Below are 21,896 nucleotides of genomic sequence, written 5' to 3' on the forward strand. Positions count from 1 at the left end.
CTCCCATATCTCTGTCTCTCTGTCCTGCTGCCAGTGCCCCTCCATCCCTCCATCCATCTCCCCAGTGCTCTGCTCCCAGCTTGCAAAGAGAGACCATCAGGCCATATTAAGAAAGCAGTCAAAGCGATAAAGCAACCTCAGAGCACCTGACGTAGACACAGTGATGCTTCACGAAATGGTCCATCGTTTACAAACACCCCATGCCGGGAGCTGAGGAGGATGCAGATGAGGGCAAACTGGGTCCCTGCCCACAAAAGGTCACACTCTTGTTGGAAATAAGAAAAGAGCATAAGACCAAAACCAAGCAAGCGTGTGATTCACGGGACAGGGCAGCTCCCACCCGGGGCTAGTCCATTGAAGCTCCCCAGGGAAGGCGCTGGACTTCAAGCTCACAAACCACCAGGATGCGAAGGAGTCAAGACCACGTCAGGATCTCCAGCCTCAATGGCCGCCCAGCCTCGGGCCAGAAGCAGCGACGAGGCCCCCCCTCGAAGAGAAGGAAAGGGGGACGCTCCCCCCCACCTCCACGGACTAGGCCACACTAAGGAAAAGGGAAACAAAAATCCTAGGGCCAAGAAATGCCGCACTCGTGAGAGAACTGGGGGACTTAACAGGCGTGGCCTGGGGCTGATTTTAAAACCCCACAGCACCACAAGGGCTGAGGGAAAGGAGGTTCCCCCAATACTCAGACACTGCGGACCCTGAACATCACCGGGAGGTCAGAGATTCCCCTTGACACCATTCCTGACTGATTGAATAACGTCTTTGGTGAACTGGGGCTCACTCACACGTCATTTGATTCACTCCTCAAAGGCCCCCTGCTAAAAGTGAGACAAGTATGACTAAACCCCATTTTACAGATGAGAAAACTAAGGCCAAGGGAGGTAACAATTTATTCAGTCACAAAGCTAGTGGGTAGCAAACCTTGGGACCCAGGTCCAGATCTATTTCCTCCAGAGTCTCTGCTCTCCAAAGGATAGGATAACACAGACTGAAAGGGAAGGAGGGAGGGAGTCAGATGAGGGAAAGCCCTAGAAGCCAGGCTTGACATGTAGGGAAATTAATGGTGCAGAACGTTCTCTTACAAAATCCTTTTTGATCGTCTCAACACATGGGGCAGTACTATCACCATTACTCCCATCTTACAGGTGAAGAAACTGAGATCAGGGACTTCCCTGGTGGTGCAGTAGTTAAGAATCTGCCTGCCAATGCATGGGACACGGGTTTGAGCCCTGGTCCGGGAAGATCCCACATGCCGCAGAGCAAATAAGCCCATGCAACACAACTACTGAGCCCGTGTGCCGCAACTACTGAAGCCCACGCGCCTAGAGCCCGTGCTCCGCGACAAGAGAAGCCATCGCAATGAGAAGCCCGCACACCGCAACGAAGAGTAGCCCCCGCTCACCGCAACTAGAGAAAGCCTGCGCGCAGCAACAAAGACCCAATGCAGCCAAAAATAAATAAATTAAAGAAAAAGAAACTGAAGTCACTTGGCCAAGAAGGACAAACAATTTCCCAGGTCCTGGGGAGCCCTAGCTCTGGCAAGTCACATCCCCTCTGTGAGCCTCAGTCGCCCAGCAGAACCCCCTGCAGGGAGGACCCCGATAAGCCCTGGAACTGCGTGTGGTGGGCAGGGCCCAAGACGTCCTACCTCTGCCACATCCTGGCTATTTGGTGTGGGGTGGGAGGGGGGATCATTTAACGGCCGAGGCCCAGAGACCTGCTTTGTAATCTGTGAGCAGGACGCACGAGGTCGCAGTGAGAGCACATCAGACGCTCTGATGGCAGCTCACGGTGCTAGCGGTGACTCCACTACCCCAATTCTAGGAATTGCCCCACCTTCCCTTCTGAGAACGCGGCAATCAGGCCAGAACTCCCCTGACATCTGTTCTGCTCCTTAGCACTTGTTTTCTGTTCTCTCCTGAGTAACATTTAAATCAAGAGTTGGCCAGAGCCTCCCACCTGGGCCGAGCAGGAACAAGACACAGCTGGTCAAGTGGATTCCCAAGCCGCTGAGGAAGCAGTCGGCAGGGACGCCACCAAGCCTCACGGGAGGACTGGGCTCTGGACTGTTCTCTGTAGAGGGGGGGCTTCAGGCTTCCTGGCTGTGGGAATCAGATCCTGATGGCTAACCCAGCCCCCTTCTTTCCTCGGCGTCCCAAGGGAAATCAGCAGCCCTTGACTGTCGTCTAAGCAAAGACGGGTTGCAGTCCAGGTCTAGGGCCTCCATACGACCAGTGGGTAACTTTCCGTCACTGCTTCACCAGGTCCCCCCCACACCCTCTCTGACGGCTACGTCTCAGGCCCTTCAGGGGACAGACGGAACGGGTCTGGTGAAAACGTCTTCCGTAAAATGGCTTTGGAAAGCCAACCCCTAACCCAGCAGGCTGTCCGCCCAGGAAACCCGTCTGGTGTGGCTGGAGGGGTCGCTTCCTCATGGACGGACGGGGGCAAGCGGTCCGGCTTCCCAGCCCAGGTTCCTCACCTGTGAGGCTGAGGACGGCAACCCCTACCTCCCAGGGCGGGCCGCGTGGAGGCTTGAGGACGCACCAGACTGTCGCCCCAGCCCCAGGAATAGTGAACCCTGCAACTCCACGTACCCTAGGAGCCAGGGTCTGTGCTAACCCCGCCAGCCGCTTAATCTCCTCTTTGACAGAAGAGGGACAGACTGGGCAAGGAGGCGCATCTGGCCCCTCAAAGGCGCCGAACTGCGGGCGGGCGTGACTCGGAGGCCACGGCCTAACTGCTCGCTCCTTCCTACCCAAGAGCCCCCACGCTTTCCTTTCACGAGTAACACTTTTCAAGGAATTAAAATGCAATAAAATCTACTTAATGCCCTAATTTAAACTCCTCTAACTCCCATTTCAATTGGATGGCTCACAAGGCGCTTCAGAAGACAGGCAGAGGGCCACCCTGACTTCAGCCACCACCCCACCCCACCTGGCAACGCCTCTGGGCGACGGGAGTGCATCATATGCAAGGAGTTTCGGTGCCAGTCCCCGAACCTGGGTTCCAAGCCCTAAGCGAAACCAGGCCGTGAAGCCTGCGCAGAGACCCACCTGGAGTGCCTGCCGTCGCTCTAGTCCGCGGCCTTCCCTGCGCTGCTCTCCGCTGCCGGGCGTTTAGACGGCAAGAGCCTGTGATCCCTGACTTGTCTGCACCGCCTGGTGGTGGAGTGTGAGCTCTGAGGTCAGGAAGCCCGGATGTGGATCCAGGCCCCGCCAATTACTAGGCCTCATGGAAGCAATTTGACCCCTCCCAGCCTTTTTTCCTCACCTGCAAAATGAGGATTTCAGTCGTCTCTTCTTCAAGACTCTACAGTGAGGATTAAAGGAGAACTAAGGAGATTATACATACAAAGCCCACCTAGCTCAGCAGGTGTCAGCCATGAGCTGGTAACAAAGGCAATTATCTCTGTGCCTCCAGTTATGGTCAAAAAGACAGGGTATGGCAGCCACACCAGAACCAGATGACTGAGGAAAGACCCACAGCATTTGTCACCAGGCCTGCTGACTCCCTCCTGCCCTCCCACACCCACTGGCCAGCGGCCTGGCTCTTTCCATAAGATAATGAGGCCGTCCATGGCCAAATGATTCCTGCCTGTTAACAGGCATGAAGAAAGTAAGAGAATAATTTATGAAGTAAAACAGGGGAGGGAGGAATGATCAAAACTATCTTATGGAGGACAAAGAAACTGGCTGAATGCCCAGCTTGCCTTGAAGAGACACTCTTTTGGCATCTGATTTTCCAGATGTCACAAGTGCCCCTGGCATCCTCAGACCTACCGGTCAGATGGCAAACGCCTGACTTCAACCTGGATTCAGGGCTGTAACAGTGAGGGTGGGAAGGAAACAGACCCAGAGACAGGAGCCCTGGCCTCAGTCCCCACTTGACTCCTCTCTCACTGTGCGACCCTAAGCAAGTCGACTGCTGGGTCTGAAGAAAGAATGTGTCCCCCTGAAGGTCTCCCGGGTCCTTCCCAATCCCAACCTCACCAGTCTGTGATTCACATTCAGTACCATCCAGGGTAAATCAGAACCAGCATCTAACCTCCTGTCCCCCACCCCCTCATCCCACACCCTGTCTTTAATGATTATCAATTAGCTTATTCAGCTGGCCAACCTAAAATAGTTCCAAAGCTTTCTCTGCCCGGATCAAACTAGTTGCGACCACACGGGGCTTTCTAGAAAAAGATTTCTTAAACACCTCTCTTTTACCAAATTCTTGCTGGGTGTCACCACTTCCCCACATTCTAATTTAGAACTCTAGATGTTTTAATTTCACTCCCACCGGATAAAAATTATGAAAAGAGCTTTAGATAGATTCATCATTAATTTATAGTTCAATAATTCAGAAATTGTGAATGCCCAAAGAGAAGCACACTTTCGCATTATCTCAAAAAAAAAGACTAAGGGACTAATTACTCTTATAAAAGGGCAGCATTTTAACCATTTAATCAGTCAAGCTGTTTTTGTACAATTTGAAAGGAGTCATTTCAGTATAAACAGTGTTTCATGATACCCCATTGTTATCTATTTACTGAAGAGCATTCGAGGATGTTTTCTTTTAAAAATATTGGTCACGGGCTTCCCCAGTGGCGCAGCGGTTAAGAATACGCCTGCCAATGCAGGGGACACAGGTTCGGGCCCTGGTCCGGGAAGATCCCACATGCCGCGGGGCAACTAAGTCCGTGCACCACAGCTCCTGAGCCTGAGCTCTAGAGCCCGCGAGCCACAAGTACTGAGGCCACGTGCCACAACTACTGAAGCCCACGCTCCTAGAGGCTGCGCTCTGCAACAAGAGAAGCCACAACAATGAGAAGCCCGCACACCGCAACGAAGAGTAGCCCCCCCGGTCGCCGCAGCTAGAGAAAGCCCGAGCGCAGCAACGAAGACCCACTGCAGCCAAAAAGAACGAAAGAAAGAAAGAAATTTATTTAAAAAAAAATACATTGGTCACTTCTTTAGTTCACATTAGAGTAAAATAATAAAACCACATCTCTTCCAAAATGAGGGCTTGGGAGGGGTTCTTTGCATTAATACATACTATCCTTTTGTACTCTGACTTAAACCAAGTTAAGCCAGTAAGTGAATGTTGAATGGACTACATTTTACACATAATAAATGCTCCAGAAAGTACTTTATGTGTGATCAAGTGATAGCTGTTTTAAACTACACCTTTTTTAATCTTCCCAGCTTTAGTTCTATAGTAATTTATATAACCAAAAAGCAAAACTGCTGTAGAACACAGAAGTGCCTCCAGTATGTCACATTTTAATGCTGTGTCCTAACCCTTTAGGAACTCTGAATCCAGAGACCATCTGCCTGCAGGGCATTTATTTCTCGTTAACAAAAGCACAGCGAAGACATGGCTCTCTGTGCCCCAACAGTACCTTGTACAAGGACCCATGCTGTAGATTCCCGCTTGGAACTGCTTCCTAGAAAATGCCTCTCTCAATGAATGTGGCTGCTTCCCATTGTTGAGAGGATAAAAACCCTGTAAGTCAGGAGTGCTCCCTTTCGCCACCACTGCTGGAAAGCCTAACGGCCAGCTCAGTGCCCAGGTGTCAGCGATCCGTTCATCTGGAGCACCTGGGCGAGTCTGCTTTTTTGTTTTGATTCCAGGTTGCCCCATCCTTCATCAGCTTCCATGTTCTAAGCCACCTCAGAGCTTCTGGAAGCAGGAGGGGGTACAAACCCTATAATAAATACCACAATAATAGCGAGGTTCAACTGCCTGTGAAAATAGAATAATTAATCATCAAAGACCACGGGACAGCAGAAACATACCAGGTGAGATATTTTTCTTCCACCACTAAAAGGAACATAAAGGAGGAATTCGTCTTAGAACTCAGCTGTAGCCAGCAAACTGCAAAAGTGACCCTGAGACTCAGTTTTTTGCCTTAGGGACTTATTTATCTGTTAGCCACCTGGAATGAATGTTTCTCTTGAAAGAAGCACGGTCCCCAAGTGCGTGCACCCAAAGCAAGGGAAAGAATAATGAGCCTTGGTGCCTTTCACCCAGGTCTGTGGTTCAAAAGAGATGACAAGTCTGGTGCTCAGAGTTCCAGGACTTTCTGCTCGAACCAGATGCTCTGGGTGCCTACCAGACATCCAAGAGAGAGGCTGTACCCTCCCCCCAAGATTTCCTTTCCCATGGCCTAAGACAAGGAATGAATGACATCACTCGTCAGAGTTAAAGGACGGCTGACCTCAAGGAGCTGTCGGGGTGGGGAGCGTAAATCGTACAGGCTTCGTGGAAGTCAATGCAGCAGTAAGTATGGAATTAAAATGCACTGTCCTCCCACCCAGAGAGTTCCCTTCTAAGTACTTATTCCAGAGAACAGTTTACTTGTACACACAAAGAACACACACAAGGATATTCAATGCAGCATTGTTTGAAACAGCAGAACTTTAGGAACTAACCTAACTGCTCATCAGAAAGAGGACAATTAAACAAACCATGGCACATACACGGAATATTTTACGGCAACTAAGGAGTTGTTAGATCTCTACATGCAGATACGGAAAGATCTGTAAGACACATCAAGTGGGAAAAAAGGAAGCTTTATAATGCATGCACTGTTTCCACTTGTGTAAGACTTAAAATACCCAAACTGTATAGATATAGGTTTCAAAATGCACAGATGACATACACATACGGACACAGTGAAAAACAATTCTGAAACTGATTACTGTGATGAGGAGCTGAGTAAGGAAAAGGAGACTCTGTTTACTTGCAGCGTTTTAATAGTTTAGAAGAATGTATTCGTGTATTATTTGTATAAATTTGAATGATGATTTACTGTAAGAATGCAAAATATGAAAAACAAAGAAGGCCTTTCTCGGACCTCATGCTGTGGGCTTTCCTTATGAAAGGGCGACCGGGCACAGGGAGCCCATAGCAGCGCCGGGCTAGAAGTCCGGACGCATAAGTCTGGTATGCTCTGCAGAGCAGGTCTCAATAAATATTTGTTGAATAATGGTGCCTTGACTTCCTGTCTTATAAACAAGGTCCTTACGGCGCTACAAAAATATCTGTGAGTATGCCGTGCTAGACCTCCCCATGGGTGCAGGGAAGGGAGGCACGGTGGGCCCCTCAGAAGATGACCACGGCAGGGAAAGCATGAGCCTCACACCCAGCCTGCTGTGAATCCACAGGCCAAGCTGACCAAGGACACCTCCTCCTTCCTTTCCAGGCTGGGTCCATCTGCCAGCTACATCTTCCCTGAGCAGTCTGGAGCCGGCCTTCCCTCCCTCAGGTCACCCCCTGCCAAGTCGCTCCAGCCTGACTCTCATGTTCACTCATTCAATAATTTCAACAGGTGATTTCTAAATTTGCCACTCAGCCAGTAGGGAGGGGGAAAAGAAATTAGCAGAAATAACTGCTTTGAGGTTCTGGAGGAGAAAGTCATTTTCCCCAGCCTGGGCAGTGTCTGGAACCCTGCATAGGTAAAATCTCCAGAAGAGGGCTTCATGCTACAAGGTGTGTGTTGTCAAAAACACCCAGCAGTCCATCCACCCACCACACTCTCCCCCAGCTTTCTCACACACACACAGAGACAGAGGACAGTTCCTCGCTCAGACAGTTCCTCCTCCAACCCCATCTTCAGCTTTTCTCACTGTGCCCACCTCCCAGTGCCAGCTCTGCCTGCCCAGCCAAACACCACACTGCCCACAAGAACCCCAGCTGTGAGAATACCAATCTCACCTTTCCTCATTTCAATCACATGGGCGGAACAGGACTTGGGGACACATCCTACAGTGCTGATGGCAGAGGGCCCCAGGAGTGTGAGCATGACAGGAGGCTCACGTCTGTTCTGAAATGACCTGCCAACCTCCACTGCCACCCCACAGGGCAAGGAAACCCACCAATGTCGCTTCCCGGGGCACATCGTCCAAGCAACAGTAACACTCTGCTCAACCACCAGCATCCCAGGGCCTCTGCAATTTCTTTAGAGACTTTCCTGGGGGAGGAGCAGTTGAGGGTCTGTTCTGGAGTCCCACCCCACCACCACCACCTGTAGTTAACAAGACATAAGTGTCTCTGCAGCTGGGCAAGCTGACCCCTCTGTATCAGGCACTTCTCACGTTTTGCAGACAGTTAAAAGTTAAATGCTGATGGGGAAGGTTAAAAAAGGAAACTACCCACAAATCTGCTACAAGGGTCTCCTGTTTCTCACACAATCATTTTAAAATACTGAACTTGAGCTGAGGTTAAGGAAGGAATGCATCTCCCCAAAGACCCTCCCCAAAGTGGGCTGACGGGATGCACACTTCAGGCAGTGTGTGAGAGGGACCCGCTGGAGGCCAGTCTGTGCCTGGGAGACGGGAAGGCTGGGGTGCAGGGTGGGATCCTGAGACCCTCTTTTAAGCCCCCTTTCCAGCTGTGTCTGATAACAGTTTCTACCCTTTGGACTTTTCAGTTACCTAAGTTAATAAATTACAAACACACACACATACTTTTTTTTTCCCCAACTAAGCCAATTTGTGTTTCTGCAACTTGTAATCCAACAAGTTCTGGCCAATACACCAACATATCCTCACTCCAAGACAGGTTCATTTTTCAAGGGTCTAAGCAGGGAAGTTCCAGTGTTCGAGGTGTGTCTATAAAGAAATGAGTTTCGCTTTTTAACAAACCAAAAGGGTGAGGACCGTTTGGGAATTCCTCTTAAGGAACTTTAATAGAAGTAAATCTGAATTCCTTAAGACTTGGGTTTGATTTCTGAAAAACTGCCGATTCTCAATCCAAGTCTGTTCAATAAAACATCAATCTGGGCAACTTGTTCTTTGTCAATATGAGGCAAGACGATAAAAGAGATGCAATTACTTGTACAAGGCATAAGCGGGTTCACCAGCTCTGGGTTAAATGTTACTCCCCAAGTCCATCTATTGTGGGCATTCTGCTGCCCCACCAACCTTTACACGAAATGTGACACACACCCACCCAAGTACAACCTCTCACACCTGGCTCACACACAGTGCTGAACACAGAAGCCAGCTTATGAGGCAGGGATTCAAGAAGTATCAAGCATTTGTCTTTCTTCTCTCCTGCTTCAGATATAAAGAGTTAAATTTGCCGAGAAATACACAATCCTGAAATTCAAGGCAACCTCTGACAGGTGCTTCCTGGGATTCTCATTAATATTGGACAATGAAAGTCAGCCTCTCGAGCAAACATTAATCATTAGCCAATTGCTGAAAATTAGCTCCTGATCTATAAGGACATGCCATGGAACCCCACACGGTCATTCATTTATGGACCCACCCATTCCACGTGCATTTCCTGATGTGCCTACCGTGCGCCCGCAAAGGGTTAAGTTCGCAACACCGTCGAGACCAGTCAGACTCAGCATATGCTACTTTCATCCAGAGTCACTCAGCTCGGGACTTCCCTGGTGGTGCAGTGATTAAGAATCCGCCTGCCAGTGCAAGGGACACGGGTTCGAGCCCTGGTATGGGAAGATCCCACGTGCCGTGGAGCAACTAAGCCAGTTCACCACAACTACTGAGCCTGCGAGCCACAACTACTGAAGCTCGCACACCTGGAGCCCGTGCTCCACAACAAGAGAAGCCACCGCAACGAGAAGCCCGCACACTGCAATGAAGAGTAGCCCCCGCTCGCCGCAACTAGAGAAAGCCCAGCAACTAAGACACAGTGCAGCCAAAAATTACTTAATTAATTAACTTAAAAAAACTAAAACAAAGTCACTCAGCTCATCAGCCAAAGGGCCAGGCTGTCAGAGCCCAAAGCCCATGTGCAGAACTGCACCCCACACACCAAGCCACTTCCCACAGCAGTTACAGAATAAGGCGGAAAGGGGTGAATATCTGCAAAGAGGAAAGCAAGTACTACTTGCACATGGGCAGGTGGGGTGGAAGGCGGGGACAAGGCTCAGAGAAGGCTGAACTGAGGGCAGCACACAAGCTGTCCTAGAAAAACGGCATCTAGGCATGCAGAAATAAACTCGCAATTCAAACAGAAAGACAACAGAGCAAAGGCACGGAGATGAGGTACGGAAATAAAAGCCACCTTCTAGGCAAAGCCCAAAGAGACAGGTTATGAAACTGTGTTTCAAGGTATTTCAATTCACACCACTCACTATGTGAGATGCTAAACTATGGGCCATGCAGAGCCCATGAACTCGCTTTTTAAGCCCAGGAAACACTGCGTGGGAATCTCGGCCATGGAGGAGAGAATGCAATCAAAGTAGGCTGTCCCACAGCGTTCCTGGCCCTCATAAGGCATCTGGTCCCCCTGACAGGAGTCCCCAGCCAGCACTGCTTCCCAGAGATGCTCTCACCGCTCTGCCACTCCGAGCCCTGGAGCTGGAGCACAAAACGTATAAGGCTGCTCAGCTCGGAAACGCAGCTCCCACGGTGCCTTCAGCCAGGGGTACATGAGGAGCAGGGTCACGAGACCCTCAGCTTTTCAGGAGTAAACACGTGGAACTTCTCACCTACCCCCCGCCAAGGACCTCGAAAGAGTCCGCAGAGGAACCTGCCACACGAGGAAATCCTGAGTACGGCTCAGAGGAAAGACCGGGTGAGGAACTTCTCCTGAGAGCATTCATTCAGTGGTCCTCAACAACCCGCATTTATGAACATCTTCTACACACCGTCAGGCTCGGCGCTATTGGGGTTCCAAAATGATTCACTGTGAGTTGTATTCTGAAGAGGCTTGATAAGACAAAGATAAGATGTGCACATAAATAACCAAACTATAAGGTGTTTTATATGCAAAGTGCCGGCGGAGCAGTTCAGATAAGAGTGTTACTTCTAATCAGGGTCAGAAAAGCCTTCACAGAAGAGACATCCTTTACGATTATTCCTGAGCAGCTCTAAGGACAGTGACAGTGATGAAGGGGTGGTAGGGAGGAAGAGGTATTTCAGATGGAGAAGAGGCCAGGAGGTGGACAAGACCAGGGAGGGGTGTTTACGATCAGCTGGTGGACTAACGGATGGGGGTAGGGGGTGGGTATGAAGGAGAGGCACAGAAGGTGAACCAGAAAAGGCTGGGTAGACCAAGGAGCACCCAGCCTTCCCTTGGACAGCAGGTCGCCCCTGAAACCTCAGGATCACTCCTCTAGCAAAAGCCATCTGACCGCAATGTGAATGGAGAGGAAGGGGAACACATGAGGGGCTTTATAGAGGCCAAGTGTCAGCAGTCTAAAAACACAAAGGCAAGATGCAAAAGGGGGCAAAAAGGGGGTCAAAGACTTAGTAAACCTTCTCGTTGAGTATCAGAAACATTTATTGAGCACCTGGAAAAGGGACAGAGTGGCCTAGGCCACGCGCCCTGCCCTCGGTGGCTGCAGACATCAAGGAAGGTCAGGGCTGGCAGCTGGGCGCCCCTCTTCAGACAGTTCTAATTTGAGGCCGGTCAGCACTATGGAGAACTGGGCCCGGGGGTGGGGTGGGACTTCCAGTAGCAGGATGCCCAGACTGAAGCGTTCAGTCAGTTTGCGACTTATGAGAAACTGAAGTTTGGGAAGCGAAATAAAGCATTTTCCAACACAGTGAGGGACAGGACTGTGATCACCGCCACGCTGACACTCCATAAAGAAGCGCTCCCCACCCCCTGCCCCATGCTAAGAAAAAAATTAAATAAATGATATACACTTTCAATAAGTGGAACTGAGGAAATCCTGCTACCGACTGATCTAGGAGGGAGATTGCTGTGGGAACTGAGTTGCACCGTTTCCATGGCTGCAGCCTCCACTAGTCTCTGCAAGTCCACAAATGAAAGCTGCATAGAAACTTGAGATTGTTTATATATATATATATATATATATTTTTTTTTTTTTTAATCTAACCCTGGGAAAACTTGCTGCCCCCAAGGTAGTAGTCTCCAAATCCCCAAAGCTGGCTCAGTTAGGTACAACCCAGACCAAACGCACACTGGACGAAGGGAGATGGCCACATTTCTTACCCAACAAAAGTAATAATTTCACGGCAAACTACCTGTAACAGGCAGAAACATCTTCCACAAAGCTGGCCCTGAATTGTATTCTAAGCACTCAACATCTACATTCCCGACAGAGCTTGGAGGCAAAGGAAACCACCAGCTCCCTGACTCGTACAGCTTTGCAATCCGTATCAGTCTCTGCCCTTTGTTTTGCCATTCACATTAATTGAAAGGTATTTACTACAGATGAAAAACAAGCTTCCTTCAGCTGCCTCTAAACTGATCCCAAAAATAGAGCAATCACTTTGGTACAAATTGGGTCAAATGTTTTTTTAAAAAAAAAAAAAAAACGGCTCCCTGGCAGGACGACTGACATGGCATGGGACCTTGCTAAGAGTCAGGGGGAAATCCACAAAGATCTTCCCTTCCCACAGTGAGAAAGGAAATATTTAAAGAGTTAGGCAGAGATTAAATTCGTCTGGCCATGTGACCAGCCAAGTGAACACAAGACACAAACTTGAATGCTATAAGTTTCAGAATGTTAAGAGGTCAAAGAAATATATGTTGGGTTTTTTAGAAAGGATTGCCAAACTAACACACTGCCCTCTCCCACCCACAAAAGGCCGGTGTTTTAAGAACTGTCAATAAAAGATCCACTGGGGAGGGACTGCCGGGGGAGGAAGAGAGATTTATCCATTTCCTATGTTTTATTCCCTCACTTATTAGCTGAGAAATCCAAATGGTCCGACAGTACTTATATTAGTGCCCTCAACTTCCCTGGGGAAAAAAAAAATCAGAATATTAATTGACTTACACATGCAGCTACATTAATTATTCCATGGATCTGAATTAATCTGCCTTTCAGAAAGGTATCTATTTTCTAAGTTTGTTTAATCATGTTCTCTTGAGCTACAAAAAGCAACAAACTGGGTCACCATCCAGGTTGTTAAATTTGGTAACAAGGCTGACACCACCTGTGGCCTAGACTGTGATGATCTAGCCCCATTGATGGGGGCTTCTCACTACTTCTGCTTTTCCTTTGAAATGATTGTCTAAAGTCACATGTCTACAACTAAATCAGAAGCTATTTAAAATATCCAGTCACACAGATCATCTCTAGCACAGTATAAATATATACTAACACTAAGTCTTTACATGTGTATCCAACTCCCATTTACAGTTGTACTTTCAGTAGCAGTGTCCAAAATTTTTTAACATTCCCTACACATCAGACTACAAAAGCCCAAATGTGAAGAGACATCACACTACATCTGAAACGTGCCGCACATTTTAAATGTAACATGAAGTCCTGTACATAAACCATGAAGTCTAAAATCATAAAAGCATAAATAATGTCAACATCTACAGACCCCGGCAGAGCTCTCCCCTCACTAGTTTTGACTTTACAACACTCAGCTAAGAACATCCAGCCCCACTAAAATACAGCTTCAGCATGAGAAACCAAAACCGAATGGAACCAGCTAAAAGAGGGGAAAGCAAAACAAAAGGGAGAATCTCCTGTTATCCGGGACCAGCCCCTCATTCACCTCCTTGCTGCACGGCCTCAACTCATGAAGGACTGATCCTTGCAAAGAGGACGCTGCAGCACCAGAAAAATCCTGAAATGGCTTCTGAATCATCAAGGAAAGAGTACAGGATGTCAGAGGCAAAAACAACCCTGGTGATCTTCTCATCCGATCCCCCGAATTGACAGGTGGGTAAACGGCGATGCACAAAGGGTCTGGGAAATGCCCCAAAATACAGCCAGTCGACAGTCCACTGGGACAACTCCTAGTCCCACTCCAGTGCTTTTTTTTAAACTATATCAACCTTTCCCAAAGGAAGTTCCATGAAACACTGTGATGCACTCTGCCAAACAAATGTTTAAAGAATCCATGACCAATTACTTTTAGGGACTAGCTGAGTTAAACAAAATGAAACTGGTTTTTTAACTACAGACTTTCCTGGAGCTTTTACTGAGTTAATATGCACTATAAATCTTTAAGAGAGCAATAAGGTATATGGAAGTATCCCAATTTATTTCACCATAGAATCATTTTATCTTGGAGCATTTCAAAGAACTAAGTGAAGGAACTTCAATACTCTACTGTACATTCACCAAATTATGCGCTACGTGGATTAGTTTTGTTGTGTTCTACTTCTGTAAAAATTAATAGTTCAGGTACAGAAGCTATGACAACTCTCTACTTACCAGAAAAATTAACCATAGTACCCACAACTCCCAAATAACACTGGATTTAAAAAAAAAAAGCTAACATTACCAGGAAAAGAATGGTCGACAAAAAAAGCCTATATGGAAAGAAAAGTTATTTTTAAATCTGCTACAAACCTCTTCCATGAAAAGTTCGACATCTATTTATGCAAGATTCATGACTTTAAACACTTTCATTCAGTATGAATTTGAGAATACAGGTCAAAAAAAAAAAAAAAAACACACACCACTGTTGCAAAGCTCCGTGAAACATCACATGCATAGCTGTTAACTTCAACCACCCAGAAAGCCAGCCGCCAGCTTCCAGCTTCAGTATAGAGGTAAATGATAAGCACACATCAGGACAAGCAGCAACTCTAAGGACACTTACCAAGTTATGATTTGTTGAATTAGAATCATCTTCAGGGAATGGGATGTAAATAGCTAAGGCCACGCAATTGGCAAAAATAGCCAATAATATAAATATGTCAAATGGTCTGAAAATTTTTGTTAAGGTATATATGTGTTACACCAACGTAAACCATCTCTCTCGTCACACTCCCAATCACACCACTTTTGAACTGCTTTTTAAATGAAAATTTTACCCACAAATCCTTATTCAACTGACTGCTGTGACTACAAGGTTTCCAGCAGGAGTAATAGTTAGTGGTCAACTCACAGCAGATCTTCCTATCAAATGACGTCTCCACGCCCTTTTCTTCTGTTGCAAGGATCACGTTACACTCATTCTTCTGTTGGACATTTTATATGAAAACCTAAAAGTACATCCAATTGGGGCACTGTGTGAAACAGGTTTCTGCTTCGTGTCATTCTCACAGCAACAAGGGCCTCAGAGAGCTAAATTTCTGGCTGTTGTAGACACAAAGAAGAGCCATCATGAGACAAACCTCTTCCACAAATCCTTGTCACCATGTGTTACAGCCGTTTTCTTGGAGGCTGTTCTTGGCTGGGTCAGTCTGAATCTCCTGTCCGAACTGGGACAGGACAAGTCACAAAGGACCTTCTCCATTCCACCTGTGACCGTCTTGTGGCTGTTCCAATCCCTCGCTGTAACAAGCAAGCCAGGCTTCACCTCCCTCCTCCGCTTTCCTTCCTTACTAATCAGCAGTTATCACTATTTTAGATTAGAGCCAGACCAGAGCTCCGTTTATAACGTGTTGTTATTTTGTTCAATTTATAAACAAATTAAATAAAAGGCCAGAAGAAATCACCACCAGATACTTACAGAGTTCAACTTAACATTTCTAAATCTCAGGGGTCTGTCTGGAAGAATCACTCTGAGAGCAGCCTTCAACAGATACTTGCTTAAACCTTCTGCTGTTATTAAGAGACACTGTCAAAACTGGCAATACAAAATTTGACATCTGCCAAAATGACTGTTTTTCCTCTCTTGGTTTTCAGCCTTTCCAAATGCAAGGTTTCACAAGCACCAATCTAATCTCCAACCCTGGGCTTGGTTGTATGACACTGTTTCTCCCATACACTCACCCACAAAAGGCAAGGCCACGGTTTCACTCAACATCTCCAAGTCCTAAAGCTTTGAGCATATGCACAGACCTTCTCTGTTCATCCTGATTTCCTTCTGGGAAATCCAAAGATGCTGAAGGAAACAGAGACCCCTCATGTCTCTGGGGATACGTTAAGTTTCATGGAGCCTCAGTCTCTTGAAGAACTTTAACACTCACTGAAATATGGACGTGAAAGACATTATTCCCTTACTAATTTGATGGGCTTATTTTTAAAGCCAGTTATCCTTCCCTCGTAGTTATTCTTTGAACTCATCTAGTACTACAAAATCTCTTATGTGGGGACCCAACTTTAAGGCAGTCCACCTTAAAAAGACTTCAGAATCTCCTTGTCATTTTTCCTTTGGGCAGTTCCTTCCAAAATTTTAAAAGTCAATTGCCCCAGGGCTATCCTATATGGAAACACACTTACTGTCTCTCCCCTCCCCCACACCACCATTCTGCCTTTTTAATTTCCTGCTACCTAAATGATAAACCAGCAAATCTGAGAAGCACTGATGCTGTTCAGGAAAGCAAACATAAGAGTTCGTTTTCTTTATGGTGGTCCAGTTTCAGACGCCAGGTACCGGTGGATCCTAACCCACTGCCACAAGATTCTGACAAGCCAAGCAGAACAGAGCGTTAGAGAAACGGATGGGTCTGATCCTAAATATTCCTTCCTCGTTCCCCAAGTGCAGGACACTCTGCTTTGCCTGCATGTAAAGGCAAACAGCAGGTAAAAACTCACTCTCCCAGTGCGGACAGGGCCTGGCACTGCTGGCTTTAGGAAGCTGCCCATAGCCTGCTCCCTGAACCTGAAGAAAACTGTCATTTGAAAAAAACAAACATGTATCGTTTCAGGATCTATTCTGCAAACTTCCCCATTTGTAGGGGCGGCTTCTCCCTGCACTGGCAGCCACAGCCCCTGATTTCTGCACACATGTCTGGCGGTGCGGGAACGGGAGTCGGCAGCACCATCCAGGAATTCACTCCATTCACATAAATTACTATATACAAATTACTGTGCACAAAGAGAAACTACTGTGCACAGACGGCACCAGGCCTCCCGCCTCACTCCACATGAAATGAATGACCCCACCGAGAGGCCTCTGCTTACCCAGAGCCACGTCAAGCCAACCTGAGGAGGACGAGATCATTCCAGCTAAGTACAGTCTGTGCCTCTGACTGCTGCCATGCCACTTGAGGGACACCCTGTGGAGCCGGCTCCCTCCTGGGCCGACACCAGTGTTCGTCCTCAGACTCAAAAAGAACCTAAAGAGAAAACACATCCACACAACCCCAGCCATGTGAGAGACACGGCAACTCCCTCTGGAGAGGAGACATCTGTTCTAAAAAGGAAAAAGCACATGAAAACCCCTCAAATCCTACACTTGGCTACTCTCTCCAAAACCTCTCTAGACAGTTACCTCATTTTAACTCTCTGAGAGCACAGAAAGTAGCCAGCTAAGACAGAGGGCGTGCAAAGAGCTGCCTAGCTAGGCACTCAAATGATACGGGGGTTTCAGCTCCACTTTCTAGCCCGGGTCACCGACCCCCTCCCTTTGCAGCATGACCGCCCCTCCCCTCCCCCCAGCCTCCGTGGGGAAGCCCTTTATTCATACTCCTTCCTAAGCCTAGGAACTGCTCTAAGGCCCAGGTCAACTCCGAATACACTTCTGGGAGAAGGAAATGCTGTGTTTCACCCAAACCAATGAATCACCTAATTAGAAAGCCATTTGCTCAGAAAGAAGGCCTCAGTCAACCTTTTCTGAAGGGTGACAGGCACTGGAACCTGGCCTCCAGGTTTAGGGGAGGGACTGAGCAGGCAGCACACCCTAGTTTTCCAAGATCTGGGCCCTAACAACCCTCCTGGGGCAGTTGGAGTTCAGTTTTAAAAATACAAAGGAGACACCCAGAAATGTAACTCCAGTCCAAGGACACAGACAGAATTTTTTTATAAAGGCAGCAACTGTAAATTCCTCCGCTGAGAGGGCTGTGCTCTAACCCACAGGGCGCTGAAAGAAGAGGCACATACAAACCTCTCCCTTCACACGCTCCCTCACGCTCACGTTTCAAATGCTGTTTTGGAACTTGTCAAAAGGAAATTCCAGGAAGTCATAGCATTGATGAGCAAATTGCTCCCTCCCTATGAAGCAAGTGTTCATATTTGTAGCTACCTGAACAATCAGACTCACCAAATGTCAGATCTACAAGCCATCTTAGCATTAATTGGAGTTTCCGAAGCAAATTCCAAATGTCAAAATGAGAAGATTCCACTAAAGGTCAAAAATGTATTTATTTCTAGTACAGTTTTTTTTTTTTTAATCAGCATACCTTATTTGCAATAGGTTCAATGCATACCACTGCCAAAAAACAATGGTGCATTGAAACTAACCATCTAGTGTCAAATGACCAAAGGTTAATTTCATATTTTAATTATCTACCACTTTGAAGTTTCAGGTTGTCACTCCCTCCCCCACCACTACACACACACACACACACACACACACACACACACACACACAGAGGAGCCTATACTTACCCAGAGAGATACCCCTCTACACCCAGAGGAGATAGGAAATTATATACCATGAAACCCTCTACACACAACTTCTTCTGTTGCTCACATTCCAAAATGCTATCACTTTGTAAGTGCCATTTCAGAAAGCAAATCCTTTTAAAGAACAGATGGTAAAAGAGAAAACGAGAAAGCCTTCCCCCAGAAAAGGATACTTCCATTCCACTATACTAATGCAGGCTCTTCGGATGGGGTTATTGAGTGACAAACAGAAAAGGGCGCGGGCAGGTCGGCTGCTGGACGAGTTACCCTGTTTTTTGCTCTTGGCGTATTGCTGACGTTTTCTTTGGGAGAGAGATCCTACAGGTGCGGGTACAGAGGTGCTCATAGTTTGGGCAGCCTTGGCCTGTCTAGCAGCGTCGATCGCGGCTTGCCAAGACAGGACGGTTTGCTTGGAGCTATTCGGCTGAGAAGTTGGTCCTTCACCAGAAAGAGGGAGCCTGGTGCCTCTTGCATAGTTTGCCTCTGGGAAGAAGGAGAAAAGGGAAAATTAAAAAACAAAACAAAACAATGAGAATCCAGTGTCAGAAGAAAGCTAAAGTGTTTTCCCATCAAGAACAGTAGGGAAATCATCCCCATGTTTCCATTTGAAACCTCGTGTCCTATTTTTCAGAAGCAGAGTTTGGCCAGCAAGAGTAGCAAGGAAAGTCCGCAAGCCCTGCCCAAAGTGTCAGTAACACAGGACCACTGCTGCATCACGCCCAATGGGTCAGTAACTCCCTACAGCCGTGTCTTCACAAGGAGTCTTTCAGTGCATTCCTTCAGACAAACTGAGGTCATTCCCACATTTATTTCAAATCTTTTCTGACTTTTAAAACCCATGTATCTCTGATGAGTTAACAGATACATACAACAGCTTTTCTTCAAAATAACTACCATCACACAGACACATACACACACACAAAAAAAGCAGTGGCAATAATTCAACAGTCTTAATCATTTTCAGGGTGTTACTCCAAAATCTCTCCATAGCCACCAATGCACTTTTTTCAGCATGGAAAAAAAATCCTCCACCGGCACCAGGGCAATACCAAAAGCCCCATAACCAATGCCTAGATTATGCACTGACACTTCCTCCAAATGAAAATTCATGATGCTTGGGACTCATTTCCTCCACAGTCTTCGGAAAACAGAAAACATCTTTAGGGCTTTTTTGCATTTTAAACTGCAGCTGCAGCAGCCAAGCCAGCATCCAAAGAAACAGACAAGGCAGGCAGCCTGCACCCTTACACCTAGGATAGACAGGCTGGGTTATGCCAGGGGCCCTCAAGGCCTAAACAGGAATCACCTCAGTGTAGGCTGGTATCCAAGTGCACACAGGGTAGAACCCCAAGAGGGTTCCGTGTGCAAAGCCCTCTCCAGCCTGGGGTCAGGCCAAGTCCCAGGCAGGTCTCCCCGGCACCTGCCTGCCTCTGGTCACAACCTCCTTACTGAGACAGAAGTCAAAGTGAGCGTGGCGGCAGAGGTAGAGGGATGGGCGTTTGCAAAACCAATTCTTGCTCAGGAAAAAGCAAGGAAGAGTCAAAACGAGCACACATCTGCCTGGCCAGCAGCCTGAGAGGGGGCCTTGGGGTTGGGCAGCAGACGGTCTGAGCCAGGGGAGGAGTCGCCCCAAGTCTTCCCTTGGGGAGCGGTCATCGGGAAGGCTGCGAGCCCATGGAGGGTTGTGGGGGACTCCAGTGACCTCCAGGCAGGAGTGTAGAGGGCTGGCCAGGAGCTGCGCCCCCTTCCCTCGACCCAGCCGGGCCGGCATGGTAACTGCACGTGGCCGGGCTGGGGCGCAGAGCCTCACAGCGGCAGCGACTCTCCGGGCATTGCTAGGTTACCGACGTGTGCACAGCGGCGCTGCGAGCGGGAATACGCGTTCCACCCGACCCCCTGGCCGGCGACTCCGAGACCCAGCCTCCCTCTCAAGGGTAGGGGGATGCTTCACCCACCGGCGAGAAGGTTGAAACCTGGCAATCCTAGAATTTTCCGGATGCCACCAGAGACCTTCTTCCTAATTAACCAGGGGCCGGGGAAGGAGGTGAAGAGGCTGGAAAGGGGGCTCCGGGTGAAGACTCATAGCCACCCCCTTTCCATCGCTCGAGAGCGTTGGAGGAAAGTTGAGCCCGAGGACACTGAAGCCGAATCACCTCGGCTTGCCGCCCCTCCGGCGGCACAGTACTCCACGGACTCCACGGCCGCCCCCACCCCACAAATGCAGAATTAGCTCTGACATTCAAGGCCTGAAGGGGAGAACGGAGTGGCTGTCACGCATCTCCCCTTTCTGTGTAGATGACACCGAGCTAGAAGCATCCTCTCCAACCCCCTCAACCCACCAGCGCATCAGAGATGGGAGGGGGGTGAGAAGGAAGAGGGGGGTGGGAAGAGGAGGACCATGACAAGGATTAGATTTGGCAGCGGGTGCCCAGGCTCTGGCTGCTCACCGTTCGCGTGGTCCGCTTGCTGCTGCCGTTGATGCTGCATTTTTTTCATCATCATCATCATCATCATCCACGAACATTTATTGAGCGCCTACTGTGTGCAGGGCACTGTGCTAGGCGTTGGGGCAGGGGAGGAACGGGCAAGGGGGTGACCGATAGGTAGGAGCCGCGATCCCTGCCCTTATTCAAGCTTCAGCAGGGGGTGGGGAGGGACGGGGACAGATAACAGAAAATAAGAATAATTTATAAAAACCGCTGGCCACCCACGCTCCCTCTTTTTCAAAATCGGAGCAAAATAAACTTTTTTTTTAAAAATAAGATCGGATGTATATATTATCTTGATAATATATACATGTAATTTTTTGCTGCAAAGGAGAATTGGCTTGGTCCCCCCCTCTAGCGGAGGGACGCCGCGAGGATGCCGGCCCGGCCGCCGGGGCCGCTCGGCGCGCCCCCCATGCCCGCCCGCTCGCCCGCCGCGGTGCCCGGTGCCCGGTGCCCGCCGCCGCCGCCGCCCGCGCCGCCGCTGGCTCGCGACCGCGGGCAGCCGGAGCTCACATCCGGGGACGGAGGCGCTCGCTCGCTAGCTCCGCGCCCGCCGCGCCGCGCCGCACGCCGGCTTCGCCCTGGCGACGCTGCGCGCCCGCCGCCGCGTCCCCCTCCCTCCCCCCTCCCGCCCCGGGCCTCCCACGGGCCGCGCCGCGCCCCGGCGATCAGAGGCCGACCCGCGGCTCCCCCTGCACGGCCCGCGCGGTCGGGATAGCCGCCGCGTGGGACTCGGGGGCCCGCCACCCCGGCCAGGCTCGGTTGACCCGCGGGCACCGAAGGGTTAAGCGCGCTCCAGCCGCGGGCCTCCCGCTTAACCCCCTCGGTACCGCGGCGTGCTCTCCCCTTCCCCCGGCGGGGCCCGCGGATCCCGCCGAGGCCGGGTGCGGATTAACCGCTCCTCCCCCGGCATTTCTTCGGGGCCGGGGCCGGGGGACGCTTAGGCTCCCGCGGCTGGCCTCGGCTGTCGGCGTTGTCCTTCCCCGGAGCACACCTGGAGGAGGCCCCGCCCCCTGGGAGCACAGGTGCCGGCGGGCGGTTGTCGCTCGGTTGGCGAGGGGCTCTGCCCGGCTCCCAAACCGCTCCGGAGCCGGGCAGGAGCGCCCCCCCCCCCCAACACTTTTCCTCGGCTCTTTCCGATTGCGGGGGAGATGGGGGAGCCCGTCTGTCTGGAGAGCACTCGCCGCCCCAGGTAACAGCAC

The 21,896-nt window shown here is 49.3% G+C and overlaps 1 protein-coding gene across 3 annotated transcripts in view; it reads right to left on the reverse strand.

The window, feature by feature from the left end:
* The window catches only part of CACNA1D (calcium voltage-gated channel subunit alpha1 D), a 318,421-nt gene extending 297,702 nt beyond the window's left edge, over positions 1-20,719 (reverse strand). For all 3 annotated transcript variants that reach the window (XM_065885465.1, XM_065885468.1, XM_065885466.1), the window contains exons 1-3: positions 20,653-20,719; positions 18,379-18,688; positions 14,511-14,616 (exon numbers count right to left, since the gene is read on the reverse strand). In XM_065885465.1, the coding sequence (XP_065741537.1) occupies positions 14,511-14,616; positions 18,379-18,688; positions 20,653-20,719 (483 nt within the window). The remainder of the gene's footprint in view (positions 1-14,510; positions 14,617-18,378; positions 18,689-20,652) is intronic.
* Positions 20,720-21,896: the final 1,177 nt, after the last annotated feature.

This window comes from Phocoena phocoena, chromosome 10, assembly GCF_963924675.1.
Source record: "Phocoena phocoena chromosome 10, mPhoPho1.1, whole genome shotgun sequence".
Classification (NCBI taxonomy): Eukaryota; Metazoa; Chordata; class Mammalia; order Artiodactyla; family Phocoenidae; genus Phocoena; species Phocoena phocoena.